This window comes from Acartia tonsa, chromosome 3 (genome assembly GCF_053477335.1).
Source record: "Acartia tonsa isolate MP-2025a chromosome 3, ASM5347733v1, whole genome shotgun sequence".
Taxonomy (NCBI): Eukaryota; Metazoa; Arthropoda; class Copepoda; order Calanoida; family Acartiidae; genus Acartia; species Acartia tonsa.
Genome location: NC_137262.1, coordinates 20,222,119 through 20,246,855, shown reverse-complemented (window position 1 = coordinate 20,246,855; position 24,737 = coordinate 20,222,119). Strand labels below are relative to the sequence as shown.

The following is a 24,737-nucleotide window of genomic DNA, read 5'->3' as shown; positions in this document are numbered from 1 at the left end:
TGCAGTCAGAGAGGTGTCGGGTTTTAGTCTTGTCCAAAGCTCTGTATTGTTTCTACTGCTATGCAACATCATTAGTAATAAAAAAGGTGTAATGCCTTAACCATGAACAGGTGCAACTCATTCTATGCACAAATATGACTCCTTCACAGACAAAAGTTGTGTCATCAAAGGGTTGCTTGTTGGACTGTGTGTTCTTAAAGAGAACATTTAGAAAAATGTATATAGACTTTGTAGCAGCTTGACTAAAGCAAAGCCTTTAATAAAAAACAATTATAACTATTTGGATCATTTGAATGAAAATAAAGAAAAGAAGAAACAGTGTAAAGGAATAAACTTTTTTTATTCTGGAATATTTTACTAATCTAAATGATAAAACTTTTTGTAAATCTAAATCTGAATTGAACTTACCTGATTCGTTTTTGCGCATTGACTTTGCTAATGCTAACAACTGCCATAAATATTTTGCATTTAGCCTCAAACTTGTTTATTCAATGTATCTTATGTACGCAGGGTGGCCACATAATTTGGTATTAATTACAGAAAGTATTTAATATACAGGGTGTCACCATAAATGACTAGAAAAAAGAAAAAATCAACCCGACCTTTTTTTTTTTGGAATTACAAAAAAAACATAGATCATATTTATTTTATATTAATTTTTAATATCTTTTAATCCATGTATTAATTTTATCTAGATTCTTTTATAATTACTAATAATTTGTAGACACCCTGTATTTATTCTTTTTAAAAATATTTGGCCACCCTGTGTACATATATCTAAATTCTTTTGTAAATCCTAATGCTCTGTAACAATGTCAAAGTCGACGTGTAATGACCAGAATTTTTTTCGCCCAACTTTTTTGCAAACATTAATTGTATTAAAAACTTACTTTTTTGGAGCAAAGTTACTCTTTAACTTTGGTTTTCTGTTACCCGACTCTAAATTTCCTGACCGACTGTCTATATGTCTGTCTGTTCGATGGTCTGTTAATTCTTTGAATGCCTATTTTACTTTCAATTTGTCTATCTATTTGTAATTTATGTGTGTTATCAAACTTATGTGTTTGGTAACTAATTTCATTTATAATTCTCCTAGGTGTGTAAATTATGAACATAATTGTTCTTGTTGAACATGAACATAATAACGATTTTTACACTTTTCAGAACATAAATTTGAAGTGATTGATTTAAATGTTATGCATTGCATTTGTTGTTAATAGATCTTTTGTTGAAGGCTGAACTTTTCCAGACAACTGTTCTAAACTTTTTACCCTTGATTTGATGGCATAAGATTTGTCTGTATAGCCTCAAGTGTTTAAAGGTCTATAGATAACTATTATATTTAAGTTTAAAATGAATATGAAGTCCTTTATGTATACTGTGAGAAAGATATGGTACATAAACCATTTTTTCCTATATACAAATCATACCTATTTCTCTTTATCTTTTTTATTATAGCATCCTGTAATTGTCATCATTATGAATACTTGTGGACACACTTATGTATAGAGTAGTTTTTATTCAATTAAATAAAAACAAAATTTCATGATACACTTTATTAAAAGAAGAAATTACAATACAATTATTAATATTTTTATTTTATTTTATTTTGACTAGAATTTTTAAAATATCACAGAAACACATGAGAGACACAGCCGCGGAAAAATAGTAAAATATTTTCTAGTTTGACTTCGAAACCGTATAATTTCTGCTGGATAAGAATCGGTTTTCAGTCAAACTGAAAAATCATTTGTAGCATCATATTAGAGACAACTTTCTACGAATAATAAAACATAAATAATTAATACCAGTTTTGTATTCGGCCCCCTCGTGGCTAACCAAATTTTTTAATCTAAATTTTTTTCCTTTTAATATCCGTGGAAAGCTGTCTTTGTTACGATGCAATCACGGCACAGAATCCGATGTATTTAAAACGAGTTCTGTGCCAAGATGAAAAAACAAGATGATTTTATAGAAATTGTTCAAAGAGACGTAAGTAAAATTCATAAAGATTATCCCTATCCTGTAAGGCCGGGTGTCCAGTCAAACAGAAAAGGAATTAATCTTACAAATTTTAATTTTCATACCCCAGAGACATTATTCAATAAAACCACGCGAGAAATGTATATTAGTACATTAATTATTGATAAAATCATTAGCTTATTTTTAAACTTAAACTGTTTTTAACCTATTTTTGAATGGGGGGTCAAAAATATACTAGGACACCTATAGAATCAGACTGCAGAGCCCAAATTTGAATTAAGTCCCCAGTAAACTTTTTTTGGGGGATTTAAAAATTAATTTTTAGTGTTGCTGTAATCATTTTGACCGAAGCAAAAGCTTTTTTTTTACTTCAAGTAATATTGTGGCTTACAGAACATTTTTATATAATTCACTTTATATTGATACAATAAAAAAACATTACTCTGTTCAATGGAAATAATTTTTTTTTCCAAAACAATTAATTTCATTGAAAAATCTAACATTTACAATAAAACAAATTATTCTGAAATCTAACCAATAAAAAGTCTTGTTTTATATAATTCTTTACAATTCAAAAAAAGAGTGTTTTCACAAAGTGACTTATTTCCAATGTAGTTAAATATTTTTTATTCAATTAAAATGAAAAGAATGAAAACCGTACACATAAAAGATAAATACTTTTTAAAATTATTTTAAAAGATAAGTTTGAATAATCTTATTTTATAACACATTTTTATATGTGACAAAAATAAATTTTTTGTATTGCATAAACATTTGTTGTCATTTAACCCTTTACAGCCAATTTTTATGTTTTTAAAATAAGTGAGAGAACACAAACATGTTAATGTTAATTCGTTGATATATTATAAAGAATTAACTTTTTAGTGAATTTTTATAGTAAAATCATAAGGCCTAATTTTACTCTATACCAGAATACAATATTTATGAAGCAAAACACTCTAAAAGCTACGAATTTTACCCAAATAAAAAAAGACCTTTTGCTCGAATCAAAATGATCACGGCAACAGTAAAAATTAATATTTAAATCCCCCCAAAAAAGTTTATTGGGGACTTAATTCAAATTTAGGCTCTGCAGTCTCATTCTACTGGTGTCATAGTATATTTTTTATATACGTTTTAAAAATAGGTTAAAAACAGTTTAAAGGCCAGAATATTTTTTGTTATTAAAATTTACAAATTTGAAAAAAAGAGAATCATTATTTATATTGAAACAATATTTCTAAATTAAGCTTATATATTATGTTTTTCAGAATATTATCGTCTTGAGAAAATGAAAAAAATAACAACTTTTGTTTGTTTTTACAACATCAATTTAACATGAATATTTTCACATAATTTTGTTATTTTACAAATTCTCAAAGCATTAGGTTAACAGTTTAAATTTACATACATAAATGTTACATTTATGGATTATATATAACAAATAAAATGGCGCAAATCCCTTTTTTCTGACTTTGGAACACCCATTCATCAATCTGAATTACCTTTTTCTGTGCTGATGTCAACATGCACAAGACATGCACAAGGGTAAGAAAACATGTACGATACAAGCAATGAACACTTATTTTTTATTATTATGAAGTAGTTGCCTACTGAAGAAATAAAGGGTTTAACTTATCAAAAATTACATTTTTATCTAAAGTTTGTTTAGTATGTTCAATTTATTTATAAAATAAAGATATTTCTTTTAATTTGTCTAAAATTTGAGTTAACTATATTAAATAATTTTCAGCGCAGAATAATTTTGATAGATTTCGAACTGTCCAGGGGTGAAAAAAAACACAAAAAAAGTTGTTAGAAAAGTTTAAGTAAATTAGTTGGAAATATCCATGGAGGGGTCTATAATATCCATTACAGATGTAACAATGTATCTTTTAGTTTTCAAAATAAGTTAAACTACATGATATGAAATGGGTTTTTGTCAAATAAAAACCTTTAATTTTTTTCAAAAAAAAATTATAGATGAAGCTAAATGCCCTAACTCTTTTGATACCTCACATTGAAATACCTCTTTTAAATAAATTTAATGAAAAGGAAAATTATGGGAAAATCTAATAAATTCAAAATCTGTTGCACCCCTGGACTGTTAGAATATAGGCTTATAAGTATTTCAGACACGCACACCATTTTTATCCTTCCACAGTGACTCAAAATTGGTCTAAACATTATTTTTGTTCTAATGTTTTTCTATGTATTTTTTTATAAGAATATGAAAGTATTAGATGAGGGGGGAGAGAAAGGACTTTCGTGGTGAGCTTTTCTATTTTGATATAATTTAGAACATTTTAAGTAAGAGAAAGATTAATTGATTATTGTCCTATCCCTTTAATCCTGTTTAGTTAAGATCTAAAAATTTTTCACTTTTCGCGGTCTTTAAAAGATGCCAAATTTCGGCTCACTGTGATTTGACAGCGGCCGACCGCCCGGCGGCAGTGCAAAAATGACTGCAAACTAAAAATGTGTCACAGGCAACATTAAGATTTTTGTTGTAAAATGTTTTAACATTGACGTCTTCTTTTCACACTTTTCACTATTACTTTCCTACACACAACCTGAAAAAAAAACATGGGATCAAGAGAATTTTAAATTGATAAAAAGCAAACAAAAAATCTTGTCTTTTTAGAGAAATGCAGTAACTATTTTGTCAATTAAAAAGTATTTTCATAAGTGATAATAATTTTAACATAAAAGTTTTCTAGGTATTCAAACAAATAGTTAAGAATCTCAATGATTAGTATTTTTGACTGATTATAAATTAGTTGCAGTCTAATAAAAAATCATTATCATAATTATACTGTCCCTTTATCTATGAAAAAAATCCAACATTTTTTATGCATTTAGTTGAAGTGAAGGGAGAATATTTATCAATGTAAAGTAAAAGCAGGTCAAAATATAAATCAATGTGTTACAGCTCAATTAAGAAAACAGAAAGGGTTGAAACACAAAGGACAATTCTTTAAGGGAAAATCTTAGCATGGATATGGCACTTAAAGATTAACTACATTCCTTACCTAATTAACACAAATCATTTTGTCTTTCTAAAGTTTGACTTGGTTTTCTTCCCTTTTTACTTCGCCTGCTCTCTTTTCTAAAAAAATGTTGATTTATATTTTTCATGTATTTCTTTACTGTAACATTGGCATTTACTTAAGCAAAAATAAGTTTAATAAGTTCTTCTCATAAGTTACACAATATTTTATATGTCAATTATATCATAAAAAAGGCACATTTTTACATTGGCCAACTTGATGATATAAGTAAAATGCCATATTTTTTAGTCTGTGTTTTCTCTATCTATTTCACGTTTCTCAAATAAAGGTATTATGTTTATAGTTATGTGGTCTAAGTAAAATATTTACCTTTGATTGTTTATATGTCCACCAGTATGGAAAGTTGAGACTTGAACAGAAAGATTTCTAGGATTCATTGTGGCAGCTGACAGAGCGGCGTAAACTCCCGGTGGGGGTGCTATACTGCTCATCTAAAGGTAGAATAAATTTGAAAAAAAGGCAAAAGATAACAAAGTAGATTGCAGACTATTAGAAGAAAAAAATTAAAGTTATATTTAAAGGCAAAAATAAGAAAGAGAATAGAATCGATAAAAAGTGTGAAACAACTAAATAGATATATAGAGAGAAGAGTTCAGAGATAGAGAAGATAAAAAGCGAAAAAGAGAGAGAGAAAAAGCGAGTTAGATAGATAAAGCAAGATAAAGAGTGAGAAAGAGAGTGAGAGGAAGAGATAGAAAAAAGATTAATAGTGAGGAAGGACAGAAAGATATGTTGCTATATTTTCACTTCATACAATGTCATTTGATATCAATGATTGTATTGGTAATATGTCCACGAAATTTTATTTAATTAAACGCTTTGCTTTAGTCAAACCAACACAAAATAAAAATATAAATACCTGGTTATTAAAGACATTTGGTTGGTGAGTTCTATACTTTGTACAGTTCATCATTACATCAGTCTCACTTACAATACCTAAAAATAATTTATAGCTAAAATGATTTTAATTTAATTATTTGACACATAAAAATAACCCCATAAACCTTAAACCATCCAAATTAATCATAACAAAATGAAATATTCTACTTTCTCAAAAAAGTATAAAGTATTATTTCAAAGAAAATATGAAATAAATGTTTATAGACAGTTTATATGCAGAGTGTTAAGTTGGGAAAGATCCTAGATATACCCGCAGGGGCTAGCTATATGATTTTATAAATAAATGGGGTTATGAGTGTTCCATTTGTAAAGCTTGGGACTTTACCAGTTTATCTACCTAAAGTTTACTTTACATCTGGCTCTAAACCTTGGCAGCATAATATATGCATTTGAATTTCTTTCATGTCATGGATTCTATTCAAACGGTCTCTTTCACCAAGTGATGATAGAGATATTCAGGCATAAAGTAACATGACAATGGACGATTAATATCCCCCTCCCTAGATATACCACACTTTTCTGGGATCTTGCTGCGTCAAGTATCAACTGTTGGGAATATCAAAGGATGACTCCATGCAAAATTTGAGCCGGATCCGGCCAAAACCGGCCGTGAATTTTATGAAAAACCGGTTTTTTCCGGTTTTTAGGGGGTATCTGTAAATCGATTCAGCTGGAGCAAAACCGGTTAGAGGTACAAAAAATTTTACTTCACATGAAATTTAGCCAATGCAATTGCCTACAAAATTGTACTTCATCATCAACTTGATTGGACAACTCTTTCCCCTCCTAAATGTCCATTAAAACCTCGGAAACGGCAAAAATCGGCAAAAATCACGCCTTCGGCGGCAAATAACGGCTAAACGGTCAGCCGGAGGCGAATGAAACATAAATAAAGAAATGTCTGCCTCAAAAAGTTGTTCAACATCAAAGAGATGCTTGAAGTCTCTAAAACGACTCCTTCCCCTCCTTTAAGGGGAAAAACTGAAAAAACGTGATTTACAAAAGTATGCCCACTTCGTGGGTGTGGGGAGCACTGAACCCGTCACCCCAGGGTCACCAAATATAAAGTCTAGGCGGCCCACAATGCTGAATTTTCACCAAGTGAAAGTCTTGTGTCATTATCTCTTATGAGAAAAAAGTTATTAATTAATTAAAATTTCAAATTGTGATTTTTTGATGGATTTCTTTGATGAAATGACAGGCTGGTCAATTTTTAGGCCATTTTTTGCTGTTTTCGGCCCGCCACGCCCAAACGGTTTGAGATAATCTCATGGGACCTTTTGCCCGACCTAAGCCTGGTTATTTGTAAGGTCTAAGAAAAAAAAAATCCCGGATTGGATGAAGCACGACGTCGCTGCGTGCCGTCAAAAATCACTGGTCGGCTCATTTTGCCCCCTCAAACCCTCACCTCGTGCCATTTTTCTGTGTAAAGATTATAATTATAATCTTTTGTGTAAGTCTGTTTTTTTTCCTAGACCTCACAAATAACCAGACTTAGGTTGGGCAAAAGGTCCCGTGAGATTATCTCAAACTGTTTGGGCGTGACGGCCCAAAAACCGCAAAAAATGGCCTAAAAATTGACCAGCCTGTCATTTCATCAAAGAAATCCATCAAAAAATCACAATTTGAAATTTTAATTAATTAATAACTTTTTTCTCATAAGAGATAATGACACAAGACTTTCACTTGGTGAAAATTCAGCATTGTGGGCCGCCTAGACTTTATATTTGGTGACCCTGCGGTGACGGGTTCAGTGCCCCCCACACCCACGAAGTGGGCATACTTTTGAAAATCACGTTTTTTCAGTTTTTCCCCTTAAAGGAGGGAAGGAGTCATTTTAGAGACTTCAAGCATCTCTTTGATGTTGAACAACTTTGTGAGGCAGACATTTCTTTATTTATGTTTCATTCGCCTCCGGCTGACAGTTTAGCCGTTATTTGCCGCCGAAGGCGTGATTTTTGCCGATTTTTGCCGTTTCCGAGGTTTTAATGGACATTTAGGAGGGGAAAGAGTTGTCCAATCAAGTTGATGATGAAGTACAATTTTGTAGGCAATTGCATTGGCTAAATTTCATGTGAAGTAAAATTTTTTGTACCTCTAACCGGTTTTGCTCCAGCTGAATCGATTTACAGATACCCCCTAAAAACCGGAAAAAACCGGTTTTTCATAAAATTCACGGCCGGTTTTGGCCGGATCCGGCTCAAATTTTGCATGGAGTCATCCTTTGATATTCCCAACAGTTGATACTTGACGCAGCAAGATCCCAGAAAAGTGTGGTATATCTACCCCTCCCTCCCCCTAACTTCTGCCTTTGGTAACTAATAAATATTGAAGTGAAAAAATGATAAAAGATTACTTTTACTTCAGCTTCCTCCCTGTATACTGGGAAAATTTGTCAGGTGACTAAATATATAGAGGACAGGTAAACCATAAGATGTTTTTTTTATTTGTAACCTAATCTTAATCAATTAAGGGCAAAAAAGTTGCATGAGACGTACATGGATACTAACCAAAGGCAACCAATCATTTGACTGAACAATCTTTGTAAGAAGCTCTAAATATTCTCTGTAGGTTATAACTAATTAAAGCAAAGGAATTTATCCAACACTGGTTTTGACCCCTAGATACCATTAAAGTCTTTAGTTATGACATGGTGTGAATTTTTTAAATGTTTCACCCATCCCTTTACCCCCATTTTGATGATAGAAAATAATCTTATTCCAAACCAATTTTGCAAAAGATGCAATATCTATAATAATTTCTCAATTTTAACAACTTTTTCAAAATTTATAATAAAGTATTTTATACACATCATCTTATAATATTCAAATAATTGTTTTCTTCTTTAAATATGAAACATTATATTTGGTATCAAGACGTTTTAAATAGAATGGAATCACAAAAAATATCTAACTTTAATACAATAAAAGTCAACACATGAGAGCACTTACATATATAAAGAAAAAATGCAATATAAGAAAGGAACCCGTACCTAATATATTTTTTTAAAAATTATAAATGATTTAAAATGTTACCTGTATTACTAGAGCTGCTACTTGTATAAATACTGTCTGCTTTCCTAAAAACAAAAGATAAGTATTACATTTAAAAGAAAATCATATGATTAGATTTTGAATTACATTTATTTTCTAATTATCAGTTTAAAGGGCGAATATAGGTTTGATATAATATGAGCTTATTTCAAAGGTGCCATTATATAGATTATAAATAACTTAAGGATATTGACATATCTAATTGTATAAGTCTGTTTATAGCTTAAAACCTTTCTAACTCAAGATAATATTATGTAATAAGTGTGGTTCCCTAAGAACTTAATTACCCTAGCATCACACAAGGCTTTGTAGCAAGGTTGAATTAAAAAGCTTTCGTTAAAGGATAGTCGTAATAACGTGGAAACCAATTAATCAGGGGTAAATATACCCATCTTCTACCTTAATACAAATTATATAAAGTAAAATATTTAAAAGTTTAAAAAACCATCAAATAATGTAAAAAGTAAAAAAAAATAATTGATAAAATTTTCTTGGAGGAAGAATGATTTCAAATCCCTGTTTTTTTAAGGTTCGTGTGTGTGTGTGTTAAAATTGCGTACATTAGGGTTTTTATATTTTCCAGAATTAACCAATGATCTTTGTACAGAAAATAAACTTTAAGACGTATTATCTACCCTCGTCAAAACTATTGGTGCACTTCTACGCAAATTATTTCTACGCTTTTTAAAAATTGAATTAAAGAGTATATAATCTAAATTAATAAACATTTAAATTATCATTTAAGATGCGTGCCATTGTAATAGTCAATCAAACTTAAGCAAAATAGTCAAAAAAAAGTCTTGTAAAGGGCTAAAATAAACCGTTTGTCGTCAATCTCATTTATCATATGTTCAATTGAAACAGAAAATTGCAAAATCTACTTAAGGATTTTTTTGAATTTTTAAATTTGGCATAGATATTCTAAAAGTATGAAATGGCACCTTTCATATAAGCTCATATCATATGGAACCTATATTCGCCCTTTAAGTAAGAAATAAAGTATTAAATATTATTATTATATCATAAATCATTTAAAAATTAAACATGCAATTGTAGAAAAAAAGAAATAAAGTTTGTTGTAATATTGTTTTTCAGTGTGTTTACTTTTTTCTTCGGTTCTGCGGGAAAGTCTCTTAAACAAGATATTAAATTTTAAATAAAATAATGTAAGAATATTATATAAAATTTAATGTAAAATATTAAGCATTGAAATTTGCCTCTGGATGACATCTCTATTTAGCTCAGTAAACATTGATACAAATAAAGGAACAGGGCCAAGTGTTCAAAGATTTTAATAGGTTGTAATTATGCTATGATTGTGTTGGTATACTTTAGTATGATTAAAGAATAAGGATTTAAACCACAAAGGGCAAAAAGTAATTTAATATCCATTTTGCCATCAATTTATTACAGATATCTATTTGAAAAATGATTAGTCTCTGTCTGTGTATATATCTGTCTGTCTGACTTTGTCTATGTTTACTATTCAAATAGATAAACTAAAGACAAACTTTATCTAACTGTCACAAATAAAGGTATGAGTAAATTGAAGAAAATTTTCTTGTCAAATATTATTTTAATATTGCATCACTGAGATCAAGTGGATGTCTACACCTGTTCCTAATATGACCATCCGCCTGTTAAGTATCTTTTGTATTCTTTGTATTGAATCCTTTTGCCTGCTGCCGAGCCTTGGTAATTACTACAATTTCTTCTTATTATTATTATTCCTATTACTATTATTCCTTATAAAACGTACTTCGAACATGTAACGTAATTTTGATAATGACCATAAATTATTCCTTTAGCCCTGCTAAATTTATAAACTCAAATCTTGATAAAGTTTGTGTTGTAAGAACATGTCCGTCAATTTGTCTCTTTAATATTTTAGAATTCAGGGTTATGGCAATAGATGATTAATAAACCTTTTCCCAAAATTCTTGTAAAAAGTTTTGGCTTTGATTCTTTAAAAATAGGAACTGAGAAAGGAAAAGAGATAGATTTGTTTACTCACAAATGTTCACTATCTCCCTGATACTCTCCCATGAAGTTTGATATACAGCATGACCCTCGAAAAAGTATTTTTAAGCATCTGCAGCCCTTATTTCTCAATGAATTATTAAAAAATGCATATGTCCTTGTTCTCTATAGTATTCCACGTAAGTAGATATAAAAATATTTTTTTTACCTCCATTAACACCGGAGATTTTTAGTGCTAAAGTTTTGAAAAAGTGACTGAGAAAAAGTAACTTTTAACATGAAACGACTTTTTTAGCAAAATTAAGCTAGAAATCCTTTTATTTTTGTTACTAGCAGAAACTTTATACAAAAATGAAATAAAAAATTTAGTTTTTGAGTAAAAAGCATTTTTTTACACATATTTTTTGAGTCTTTTTAGTTTAATGATATTTTGAAAAACTTACTTATTAGGCAAAATTGTTTAAGATTAAAAAACCAAATAAATCTCTATGAATATAGCAGGAAAATTGTTTTTGTTTCACAATCCTAACTTTAATAACAAAAAAGTTATAAAGAAAATAAAAATAAACATAATGATTTTTTAGTCTAAAAAGCTTAATTTACCCCCTATTAAATAATTTAGATGTCAGAAAAGTAGGCGGAGCAACTGTCATAATTAATCCTTTTCTATAAATAAGGGTTAATAAATAACCTAAAATTTGCAAATAATCAATTCATTCAGTAGTATTTTTTGCCATTAAAAATTCATATTTTTTGGTGGAATAAAAAAGAAATATTTAGTTAACTTGTTTTTCTTTGTGTCTCATTATTCAGTTGCCAGAAAAACATAATATAACCATCCAAAAAATAAGAGAAACAAAAAAAAATTCTTTTTCTCAGTCACTTTTTCAAAACTTTAGCTCTAAAAATCTCCGGTGTTAATGGAGGTAAAAAAAATATTTTTATATCTACTTACGTGGAATACTATGGAGAACAAGGACATATGCATTTTTTAATAATTCATTGAGAAATAAAGGCTGCAAATGCTTAAAAATACTTTTTCGAGGGTCATGCTGTACATTTTGTAATTTTATATTTAAATTAATGTAAACATTACAAGTACAAGTATATCATACGCAACAAGATGCATAAATAATATTAGGGGAGAGTTAATTTATCCTCTAATGTACTAAAAGGCTTCTTTGTGATTTTTCTCAATTCTCAATGTGTCTTTTATATCATAATTAGAATAGTGTTACATTTCTGTAAGTAAATACTAATTATAGAGCATATATTCAATGCGGGCTAAACTATGAATCAAACTGACCGCCAAGCAAATATGCGTGGCCACTGTATAGAAGTGTTTACCTGTCAGAGGTGAGGTCACTCCAGTCCTCTGTGAAGCCAGAATCTGTGGGCTCATACTGATTCTCGGGCTCTGCATACACAGGACCTAAACATTATCAAACAATTACAAAATTAAATAATCAAATCTTTCAAAAATAAAAAAAGGAAAATGATGTCCATGAGATGCACATTAACAATGAGCACAGTAATTTCAGGGAGGAAGGGAGGGGACAATGGATCGAATATTTATATTTTAGGAGTCTCAGACTTTGGGGACTGGCTTAAAGGGAATGTGCATGAATTTAGCAGTTTCTGACTGACTTTGGGGACTAAAATATGAATGACGTCACGAGAAATCATGCAACATGACGGGGCATTCTTATAAAAACTAGCGCAATAATAAAAATGTAAACAATAAACAAACAGACAGAAAATTTTTACTTTAATTGTTTTAAAATCATAATGAAAAACTAATTATGGAATATTTGTTTGCAGTTATGATTATAGAAATTATTGTATTTATTTTTTAAAAATTAATAATTGAATTGCTTTTAGATATCTTTCATTAATCAAATTTAAAATAAATGAGTTATAAAGTAGCTACGCTAATAGAATATATTTTCTGCTGTTGATTATAGCTCAGTGTATGGCAATATTAGAAAGAAATACATACACAAACAAGCGTCTCAATATACACACACATTTCTAAATAAAAATTTAGTGACACGTGGCGATTTTTGGTTTCCTTTTTCAAATGTTTTATTGACAAGATATAATATAATATTTGTATCCTTTTATAAATAGTAATACGTTTTTTGTATGTTGATATAGTTCTCCATTTTAGAGGGCATTACATTACAAGATAAAATTTAGTCTAGTGATGATTTTTTATAAAAATTTTAAAAGCAAAGCTTTTTATAATTTAAGGGTCGGTCTGTCCGTACGTCTGTCCATTACGGTTAGCTCATTTTGTTAAATTAAACAGATTAGAATTGTCCTATCAATTTAAAACTTTACATGATGATTTCTATAACAATTAGGTATGACTTGGAAAACGAAGCAACTCTATAAGAATCTTTAATATTTTTCAGATAAAATCTTGTATAAAATGCAAACAAGCAGAAAATGTGATACTGCCTAGGTTTCCAGGAGAACAACAAAATGGTTACGGTATATATACATTTTTTATCAAAACAAAGTTGACAACTACCAAAGCATAGAAATTTAAATATTAAGAAAATATGTTGTAATTAATGGAATGTTAGGAAGGGAAAGACATACAGATTGACATTTTCAATCATACTGTACCTTTGCCACTAATTATTAACAATTAGAAGATTGCTTTTCGGTTATCATTTCATTCTTATTAGGTACCTAATTTTGAGAAAAGTAAGGGAATAGTGAATAGTCCCTTACGTAACATCGCCCCATATGGGGCTATTCTTCGTATTTTTAAAATGGCTTTTTATAGGTTATTTTAGGTTAGGCTAGGTTAGGTTAGGTTTTATTGGGTTAGATGATTGCCCCACAGGGTTAGGTAATGGCCCGTTGGGTTAGAGCCTCCCGCAGGGGCTATAAATAGGAAAAAAGCTACTGTGAAAAATATGAAGAATCGCCCCATATGGTGCGATGTTACGAAAGGGACTATATCCAAAAGTAATTTCCAGTTATGGTTTTTTAACTAGGTAGCAGTAGGTAATAATTTCATTGGTATTTATATTAGTGCCGAATTAATATTTTTGCCTTTCAGTTAAGCCTATAAATACTAAAAAAAATATTTATTTCAGATGACTAACAAAGAGAAAATTAACTTTCCTGAAAGAAGATGTTATTGATATGGTGCGAACGTGCAAGAAAGAATTTAAGTTACATCACGGAGGGTATCTGCAGCGTGTAGGGGTGGTCCGTAGTTTGACATTTACATAATTTTATTTTTTTTTAAAGCGAAGCTTTTCTATGATTACGGTCGGTCCGTCTGTACGTCTGTCCGTACCTCAGTCACAGAGAGTTAGCTCTTTTCGTTTATTTAAACAGGTTAGAATTGTCCTATCAATTCCAAACTTTGCATGATGATTCCTGTAATAGTTTGGTACAATTTAGAAAGCGTAGCAACCCTATAATCAATACCAGAATGTCCGTACATTCATTTGAAACATGTCGATTTTTAACTTTTTTGATAACAAATTATCCGATTCTTCAGATTTTTGAAAACTGATTCCTATTACAATAAGGTACAATGTTATAAGCAAAGCATCTCTATAAACAAGTCCTAAAGATTTAAGTATGTCCTTAAACAGTATTATCTATTTATGCAGTTTTGCAACAAATTTACTTACAATATTGTTTGTACTGAAGCATTAATATTCTGCTAATTCAGTTCTGACAATCTACAAGTGTTAATATTCGTTTGTCCTTCCATTTCAGAGCTTCGCTTTTATGGATGTTGTCATCCTTGTTTAATTTTATTTAAAAGGGGGTAATTTAAAGTTTATTTTACTTTTATCAATTTGTTTTATCTGATACTTTCCAAAATATGTTTTATTAAGACTTTATCAATAAAAAGTAAATTTTTTGTAAAGAATTAGAACCATAAATCTAAATACAAAACTAAAAATATCCTTAGACATTCTATTCTGCAACCTTTTTTATTCATAAACAAATTTTAATCAAGTTATTTTGTTTATACCTAGTGTGTGTAACTGTGTTGGTACGTCTTAAACTGACAATTTTTTTAGATTTTAAAAAGTTAATCTAATTGATTTTATTTTTATTTATTATTTTGTTGTAATTAAATCAGGGTAGCCCCTTTCGTGACAACACCCCTTAAGGGGAGTTTCTTTGTATTTTCACAGTAGCTTTTCTCCTATTTCCAGCCCCAAACAATTTTGAAAATACGACGAATCGCCCCTTAAGGGGTGTTGCCACGAATGGGACTATACCCATAAATCATTTTTGATTCAATTGTTTTATATTTACCTAACAATTCTATTGTGATATGATATATACATATATGTATTATTTAAGTAGAATTTGTTGTTATTTTAATAATTTTTAATACAATTGTTTTAACTGATTCTTGTTTATTATTTATTTTGATTTAGAAACCATAAAAACTCAATTGTCACTAGAAAATCCGTACGTCCATTTATAACATGCTCATACACATATAGTAAGCTGCGCTAATATACAATAAAAAGTAGTAAGTTTTGTTTATATATAGCTTAAGAATTTGGTTACCGATCCGATTAAGTTCTACATTTTAGGGAAGATGCATAAAGGTCCTGAAATCCTTTTAGACTGTTTTTATCATTAAAATCTTAAGATGGTTTTATGCTATTTTTCTACGCTAAATTCTAAAACCAATATTCTTTAGTAAATGAATTGCTACCAAGTTCTTTATCTTGATAATCAGAGGCTTTTAGTAAAGTAGAATTTGGGGGATGGTGCATTTTGAATTAAAATTAATTAAAAAATGAATAAATTTCCAATAAAAGTTGCACTATCAGAAATACTCGTTTTATCTGGAATTATCTGGTTTTTCAACCTTAAAGTGTCACAACTATAAAATTGAATTAATTGCCCATTGTCCCCTCCCTTCCTCCCTGCAGTAATTTACTGTTTTACATTATGAATGTAATAAGAATATTTAAGGATATTTAGAAAATGTATACATACAATGATGATACATCCCTTTATTTTTGTAATATAAATCCTAAATTTTGCCTCCAGAGAAAATGAGTCACAAAGAAAATTATACAAATTGTTGCTCAAATACAAATACAATTTAAGTATATCAACTATATAACTAGGGTATGTTGGTAAATGCGTCCATATAAAGATTCGTAAAGTGTCTTTGCTTATTTAATACTTATATTTGCGTGATATTTTATTTAATAAAATCTTCTAATTTTTACCTATACAAAACGGCCTGCTTTATTGCATCAAGATCCATGACAGATCTATATAGGAAATAAATGTCTATAAATGGGCTCAAATTTTCCAAACGATAAGTGTTTAAAACTCCTCCAATAATCCATAATAAACTTTCATTGACCAGAATGATAAGACCCATTATTTTACTGTATGAAGAATAAATTCATTTTTTTTTATTTTATGTTGCTATTTGAATTATATTGAAGTATTAAACTTCTATTCATAAAACAGAAAATTTATTCTTATAATATAGTTTTAAAATTAATTTTATACTAGCGATACGTGAGTAATGTTTTCAAATATTGAACTAAAAGAGAAGGTCAAATATTATCTACGTAATAATATCCGGGTATTATAATATAAAATACAATTTAAGAAAAGATTTCATAGTAATATAGAGCGTATTTTATATCGTAAAATTAAAAGAAAGTAAATAAAACATTGAATAAACCTAGCCAATAGCGAGATAATTATATCGAGCTAACTCTAGTTTATGTATATTTTTGATGATTTATAAATTAATCTTTTTATTTGAGGTCTTTTATATAAGATATATGTATACTAAGTGAGTTTTTTTTTATGTTTTAAGCACATAAAATAGTTTTTATATGTAAAATTAATCTAAATTGCTAAAAAAAACATTTTATCTACGAGTTGGGATTTTGAAATGATTTTTATATACCACAGCGAGTATTTTAACGTATTAACGACAAGCTAACATAATTAAGAAAAATAGCGTTGGTTTTAATTGTATATTTATTGTATGACATTGTATGGACAGTTTTCCGCTGAAGTAAGGAATGGGTTTAGCAGTTTATTTATCCAACTAATGCTGGAAAGCCATTTTAGCCAAATTAAAAAAAATCAATGTGTAATTAGTAATACTAATAAGTAAAGTTATGACAAAGCCTCTAGAACAAATAATTGTTCATAGTTATGTGTTTGTTATCATATTGTATGAAATAGTAGATTTATATCAGGGGCGTCCAAGCTTTTTTTTTGGGGGGGGGGTAAAAAATTTTAGGGGGGGGGGTAATTCGTGTTTGGGGGCGGTAAAATGGCGCGCCAAAATTTTTACCCCGGGGGTAAAATTTGATTGGGGGGGGGGGTAATTACCCCCCCTAAAGTCTGTTGTGGGGGTAAATACTCCCCCCAAATCTGTTGGGGGGGGGGGTAATTACCCCCCCCAAACTAATTTACCCCGGGGGTAAAATTTTTGGGGGGGGTAATTTAATTATGTAAAAAAAGCACCTACCTAATCTATTAAGTTAATAAGTACTATCCTATAACATAAAGTAGTAAGTAAGGTTTATTTGACTATAGCTTCAGATTTCATTACTTTTAATACTGAGTTCTCCTTTTTAGGAAAGCTTCACATAGATCCCATGATGGTTCCACACTATTATAGGTCAATCCTTTGAGTGGTTTTAGGCTATTTTTCTCCTCCCTTTTTACCCTTTAGAAAACACGAGTTCTTAGATGCTAAGGGCGCCACTACTATTCAAATATATAGTAGTATCTCATTCTTTAGAAAATAAAAATACAATAATTAACTCACTAACCAATGAACTAATATGATTATACTTTAAAGTGAAGCGTCTTATAGGTCCTGGTAAGTTTTATAACTAGTTTTGAGACACCCTGACATCCTCCCAAAAGAAATCGCCTACAGAAATTCTTTTTCATTATTTAATGAAATATTTAATTTAGTTAGGTATCTATTTTATGGAATCTTCAGTGCTTTACAATTACATCATAGATCCCCGGGATGGTTTTAGCCCTTCTAAAGGCCCAAGCAAATAAAACATGATCAAACTATTAAATTTTTTGTTATCATGGTTAAGAACTGTTTTAACTGGTTGGACTATATTGGGGTATAGTCCCTTTTGTGGCAACGCTCTTTAAGGGGCGTTTCTTCGTTTTTTTCACACAAGCTTCTCTCCTATTTCTAGCCCCTGCGGGGGGCCAATTGCTTAACCATGTGGGGCAATCACCTAAACCAATATAACCTATCCTAAAATAAACTATCAAAAGCCATTTAGGATATACTTTTCATTAACTATTAGGAGACCAAACGAGGAACATAAAATATATTACACCTCAAGGCTCGAGTCACACTATGACTTTTTTTAGGGGGGGGGGAGGAATTACTCCCTCCCCCCCCAAAAAAAAAATTTCAGTAAAATTTTTTTTAAGAACATTCAATTTGGGGGGGGGGGTAAATACCCCCCCCCCAAAATTTTTTTTTAAAGAACATTTATTTTGGGGGGGTAATTACCCCCCCCAAAATGGTTTGGGGGGGGTAAATACCCCCCCCAAAATCGTTGGGAGTGCCTACGGCACCCCCAAGGTAGGGGTTATTTTTTTTTGGAGGGGGTATTGTTCACAAAATTTTGGGGGTGCCAAATGGCCCATTACCCCCCCCCCCCCTTGGACGCCTATGATTTATATAGTTGCTTTATTTCATAAATCATTTTAACTTCTTATCTATCTAAAGCACTTATCACTCTCGATAAAATCAATTACCCAGAAAAAGTGCTAGAAAAAATTAATTGACATTAACTCCTTTGATGTAAAACAGATATGAAAATGATTTTCAATAAGTTTTTTTTAGCGATAACTTGGGATGGGTTGTATAATTGATTAAGATTTAAAACTTTACTTTTAATACTTAATTTTTTTGACTCACTAGAATTCCTAAGTGCAAGGCCCCCAACTAATCATAAGTTGGTTGAGCTCTCTGGTCGAAATTTCATTCCTTACTCGTAATGGGGTAATGGCGCCATGGATAGGGTGTTGGCCTGGTAATCTAAGGGTTCCCGGTTCAAGCCCCGCCACGTGCAAAATTAACTCTGATGAATTGAGCCATACTGATGAGCCCTAAATGGGCGAAACACTGTTAAGGTTTTATTTAAGAAACTTAGTTAGTAATTAATTTACGGGGTTGTTACTTCGCCGAAAGAGGGAGTAGTAGGTCATATTCAATTTTTTGAAAAAAATAAGGGGTGTTTTTCCAGGGATTTATCTTTTATAAGTTGTATTACCCTCAAGCAAAATAGCCTAAAACCTGAACAATACTTACATACATAAATAGGATGAATAAAATAATCTATGTTTTGTGCTACGAACACATATGTTTTACATCAGATTAAATAAAACTTGAAAAATTAAATTATCTGCTCAGACAATTTGGGAATTTCCCGACAAATTCTTTGTGGACAAACCCTGTCCCCTCTTTAGAAATAATAAATACTTAGCCCCCACGGGATAAGAGCTAGTAACAAGTCTTAGGAAAAAGGTGAGGGGGGGGGGGAGTATGAGAGGTTCACTCTCAAGGCAAAGGATTTTGTCGATAATTTTACTCAATGTCAACAGACATTTCAAGAAGTTAATTCTTTTATATTCACTGACAATTTACATTTTTTGAAATTTTTATTAAACGATAAATACGATATAAAACTTTATTTTTATTTTATAAATAAATCAAAATCAGCAAAAAACTAAACTAACAAGAACAATATTTTCCTTAAGAAACTCAGCAATTATATAATAACAAATACAAAAAGTGACCGAAAACAATTAAAGTTCCTTGTATAAAAATTTAACACTTAAACATTTAGAACATTCATTATGTTACTTTGACAGTTGCACAAACATTTCTCTTGCTAAAGAAAGGCTGTGCTTCAAACTTTTCAGAATCCATTTACCTGTACTAGCTAATATACTAGGTTTCTGTGACGTCCAATCCCTCCGGATACCTCCCGGGGTTGGCCTCTCAGAGGTCTGGTGATCCCTACGGAGGTCAAGAGTTTGGTGATGGACCCCGTTGTCCCGCAGGTCTAGTGGCTGCAGGTAGACAGCGCTGTTGGAGGTTGTCAACATGCGCGTGGATGCTGTGTTGTACATGTTATATCCTTCAGAATTAATATACATTAACTTGAAGTGCATTTTAGTGGTTTTGTTCTACTTAAATTATTCTTGAATTTTTACTTTCGAGAGACTCAAGGTCTTTTGAAGATTTTTTTCCGGGAGTGGGGGGTGGGGGAAGGTCGAGAATGGATGCAATAATAGCAATATTTCTAACTTATTTAAAAACTAAATCAAAAAGGATTTACTCATTTTTATTCTAACCTTTAATCTAAATTAACAAATTAAAAATTTATTTAAATCATCATTATATTCTAATTCAAATAAATTGTGTAAAATTCTAACTAAAATTTCTAAATTTATTCCTTTCCATCTTAAATTGAGATATAAATATTTTAATGCTTGGCAGCCGAATATATATATATAGTCGCATTTAACCGATTTTAGACAATAAACAACGACAGAAGATTTAAAGCTGCAGAGTAGCCATTAGAGTTTAAGATCTAAAGGCGCAGCCCTAAAAGAATGATACTAAAAAAGTATTGCATTTTTTGATGTTTTGAACAATCCCCCAGTCAAAGCAGATTGTAAGCCACACAAAGAGACATTTTTTGATGAGAGTTAATACTGTATCGAGAACATGAAGAAAGCGGCTACCGGGCCCTTTAAATATTCTTTGTTTAAAATATTGTGTAATTCTAATTCTAATTTATCCCATTCTAATTCTTTTCAATTTTATGGAATAATTGGTGGGGTTAAGAAATTGCAAATAATTTTGTCGAAATTTGGCAACTTAGGAAACCACAATTGGTTAATCAAACATGCTAATATAATTATTGCTCAAGTTCTACCTAGAGCCAAGAAAAAATATAACATATTTAGAAATCGTAGCACCACTCTTTAGATAAATAATTGAGGTTGTAAAGTCCCCCTTTTCATGTTCTGTTTTAGACTTATCTGGCTACTAATTACATATTGGTGCTTCAAACATTTATATTTCATAACTACTATGTATGAATTGCATTTTATTTTATTTAAATTTTTTTTAAGTTTTCAAGTTAGGTGTTTTCTATTCTAATTTAGATGCTTCCATTAGAACTAACTAAGGTAAATTATTTTCCAGTATGGCTTCAAAACCAATACACAATACACATCCACTGGATTAGAACCAGTTCTCAGCCATACTGAAAAATCATTTATATTATCATGTTACAGACAATTTTACACAAATAATAAAATCGTTAAATTAATACCAGTTTTGTTAGACCGGGCCTTGATTTTAAAATCTTATTTAAATTATGTTTCCTATAAAACCAAACAATTATAAAATGTATAATGCATGGTAAGTACTAAATTTGCATTTTTGTTTCCCCCCTTCCCCTCCCTAATTACAAAGCTATTGGATTAATTGGGTAACAAACAAAACAGAAATATTTAAGCTGAAAACCACATTAATAAAAAAGACCAATAAAAGGAAAAATATGGCAACTAATCAACTTCAACTTTTGGTCTGTGAAAAATGTTCATTATTGATTAAAGTTTACTTGTTTTTTGCATCTTATTTCAAATTATTACGCTACATTATGTGAGCATCGGATTAATCTGTTTTAATTGGAGCATGAAGCTTTTCAAGAACCCTCTCTCTCTCTAATTCTCCTTCAAAGTGCATGAGAATCTAATCAAGGTGTTGTATAAAGGTATCCTAACCTGATTAAAACATAATATTTTGAAAGGTATTTTAATCTATTGGGTAGAATGTGTCGATAACCCCCACCACCCATATTTTAAATCTCAATGACAGGTTTACAGCTTTAGCTTGCAGTGTTAACTTATCCTATGTGGCTATTTTAACCTTTAGTATAAGTGAAATTGTTATTTTAATCAAAATATAAAACAAGAAATAAAAAAAAAGCAATAAGTAATATTCTCTTAATTGGCAACCTTACTGGAAAATTATCACTCTATTTTCCCTCTTTATGTAGATATAGAATTAAATAGAATCTAGTATTGTCTTTAGTAATTGTTCAGTAGAACTAATTATCTAATTATCATTATAGTAAATAGTCTCATAAGCACAATTAAATCTATGTAAAGTAGAAGATCGTGGATATAATATGTAGACACACAATTAGATTGCTTTTTGTCGACAATGAGCTGGTATTGCTTCAAATAGAAACGATTTTCTACTATAAAGACTAATTTTGAAGATATTGTGTCATATGTAAGGTATTCTTTATAACGACAATTTTGATGATGAAATGACAGCAACAAAATTTAACAGGGTGGCTAAGAAAATATATTTTTGGATATTTGAACATAATTATCTAATTTTAAATCTATTATCTACTTTAACAATATCTAAAATTAAGAATTAATTATTTTAACAAGAAGAATTTATCTATAATACAAAGTAGAACGATGTCTGTCCGTCTGTCTGTCCGTCTGTCCGTCTGTCCGTCTGTCCGTCTGAAGCTTAAGATCTCAGTAACCACTGAACCGATTGGGCTCTACTCTTCAGGGAATATACCTACTGGTCCTGTGATGGTTTTAAGCTGTTTTCTTGGGGGGTGGGACACCCCCAACCCCCCCCAAAAAAATAAAAAATACCCCCCAAAAAAATTTTTTTTTTACTTTTTCTTTTTAAATCTAAAATACGAAAAATTAGGTTGATCAAACCTCTTGGGGCAAAGCCCCTAGAGGCTAGGGGCGAAGCCGCTAGTTTAAAATAACTGAAGTGTATTTTAATCCATGTATCTTAAAGTCAAAACAAATGTTTTGTTTCATATCGTGTTACTATAAACATGTGATTCTTGAAGCGAAGCTACTCCTTAATTGTCTATGTCTGTCAGTTTATAGTGATGTTTATTTAATTTGATAGGTTACTTTAAGTTAGGTTAGCAAATTAGCACCGCAGGGTTAGAGCCCCTCGCATGGGCTAGAAATACGGAAAAAGCTACTGTGAAAATACGACGAAATTCGCTACTAATCCAAAATTTATTATGCTAAATTAATCCACAATACTTACTTCTTCGTGACATTATCAGCTACTAAAGGCAGAATTCAAAACTTTAAATGAGTTAGGTGAAGATTAATTCAAGGATCTAGTATATAATGTTTAGACTACTGACGTTATGTTCTACGAATAAGATTATCCTTATTTGTTCTATATTTATGTTGTGTGTGTGGGTGTATATCTACCTAATTCTTTGTTATTTGATGGATTATATAAATAACTAGCGGCTTCGCCCCTAGCCTCTAGGGGCTTTGCCCCAAGAGGTTATCAAAAAAAAAATTAATGTGAAATTCGTAAAAGGACCAAGGAAATCTCCTGCAAAAAAAAAAAAAAAAAAAAAAAAAAAAAAAAAAAAATTGGGGGGGGGATTTTTTTGTTTTTGGGGGGGTTGGGGGTGTCCCACCCCCCAAGAAAATATCCTAAAACCACCACAGGACCAGTAGGTATATTCCCTGAAGAGTAGAGCCCATTCGGTTCAGCGGTTACCGAGATCTTAAGCTTCAGACGGACAGACAGACGGACAGACGGACAGACAGACGGACAGACATCGTTCTACTTTGTATTATAGATAGTGGAAAATACATCTTTATTATAAATTAAGATTTATTTTATTAGAAAAACTTTGTTGGATTATTTCTAAAGTAAGTTGATGAAAATGTCTCCAAAATGCAAAAAAAGCAAAAACCTTTATTAGTTTGCAAATCGAGTAAGATACCCTGAACGTTTGAAATAAGACAGGGCAGGTTTTAGGCTGTTAGAAAGGGGAATTACTTAAGTTTTCCATTATATTATAGAACTTTGAAACAACATAGATTTTTTTGTTAATTAGTAATAAAAAAAGGTAAGAATTATTTCATCAAACGCTATGATTAAGTCAACTTATCTTTTTTTTATCATATAAAATCCTAAATATGATAGATATAAAGTTATATCTCTGTATAAAGTTGATATTTGCTATACCAAACTATAGAGACAAAGAATTATAAACTTTCTAAATTTACAGAGTAGTAAATAAATATTATATGGTTAGAACTTTCAAATATCTGTAGTACAACATAAGATAATGTCTGTCCGTCCGTCTGTCTCTTTTTGATTTTTTAAAAATGCTGTTCTAATTGGGTTTTGTTCTTTTTAAATTGAGAATCCATTGCCAAATGACGGTCAAGTAGTGGAAGGAGCTTTATACTCCCCAAACTTTACTAGACAAAATGTTTAGAGCAATACTTCACTGCGATTGCTCTATCCCCGTATTCTGTAATTATGTAACCCAAACCAACAGAATGAATAAAACAAAGAACGTTTGTGTGTTTGACATACAGATATGAACAATAGAAAAGAGTTATCCTAGACAATTTAAACCCCAAATCTACAATGATATCGTTATACTGGAAGATAGATGGATAGTTGGATAGATAGATAGATAAATTGATAGATGGATGAATAGATTGATATCATCGTGTATGTATATTCCTGGATGTAAATGGCATGGATGTAGTCCCGCAGTAGGTCCCAAGTCCTCCAGGCAGGCAAAGTCTTCACGGCCGTTAACATCGAGTCCTTTGTCCTGAAATATTAGCAAATTTAACAAAACATTCAGGATAATTTAGTTAA

The 24,737-nt window shown here is 30.5% G+C and overlaps 2 protein-coding genes across 5 annotated transcripts in view; both read right to left on the bottom strand.

Annotated features, from left to right (window-relative positions):
• Window positions 1–24,737, bottom strand: part of LOC145313603 (iripin-3-like) — a 423,989-nt gene that overhangs the window by 166,409 nt on the left and 232,843 nt on the right. The gene's annotated exons all lie outside the window — the stretch shown is intronic.
• The window catches only part of LOC145313601 (latrophilin Cirl-like), an 83,786-nt gene continuing 63,235 nt past the window's right edge, over window positions 4,187–24,737 (bottom strand). For all 3 annotated transcript variants that reach the window (XM_080153069.1, XM_080153070.1, XM_080153071.1), the window contains 8 exons: window positions 24,599–24,690; window positions 19,954–20,162; window positions 12,335–12,419; window positions 8,990–9,033; window positions 5,914–5,990; window positions 5,364–5,485; window positions 5,016–5,092; window positions 4,187–4,556 (listed from right to left, as the gene is read on the bottom strand). In XM_080153069.1, coding sequence (XP_080009195.1) covers window positions 5,020–5,092; window positions 5,364–5,485; window positions 5,914–5,990; window positions 8,990–9,033; window positions 12,335–12,419; window positions 19,954–20,162; window positions 24,599–24,690 — 702 coding nt within the window. In that variant the 3' untranslated portion in view covers window positions 4,187–4,556; window positions 5,016–5,019. The remainder of the gene's footprint in view (window positions 4,557–5,015; window positions 5,093–5,363; window positions 5,486–5,913; window positions 5,991–8,989; window positions 9,034–12,334; window positions 12,420–19,953; window positions 20,163–24,598; window positions 24,691–24,737) is intronic.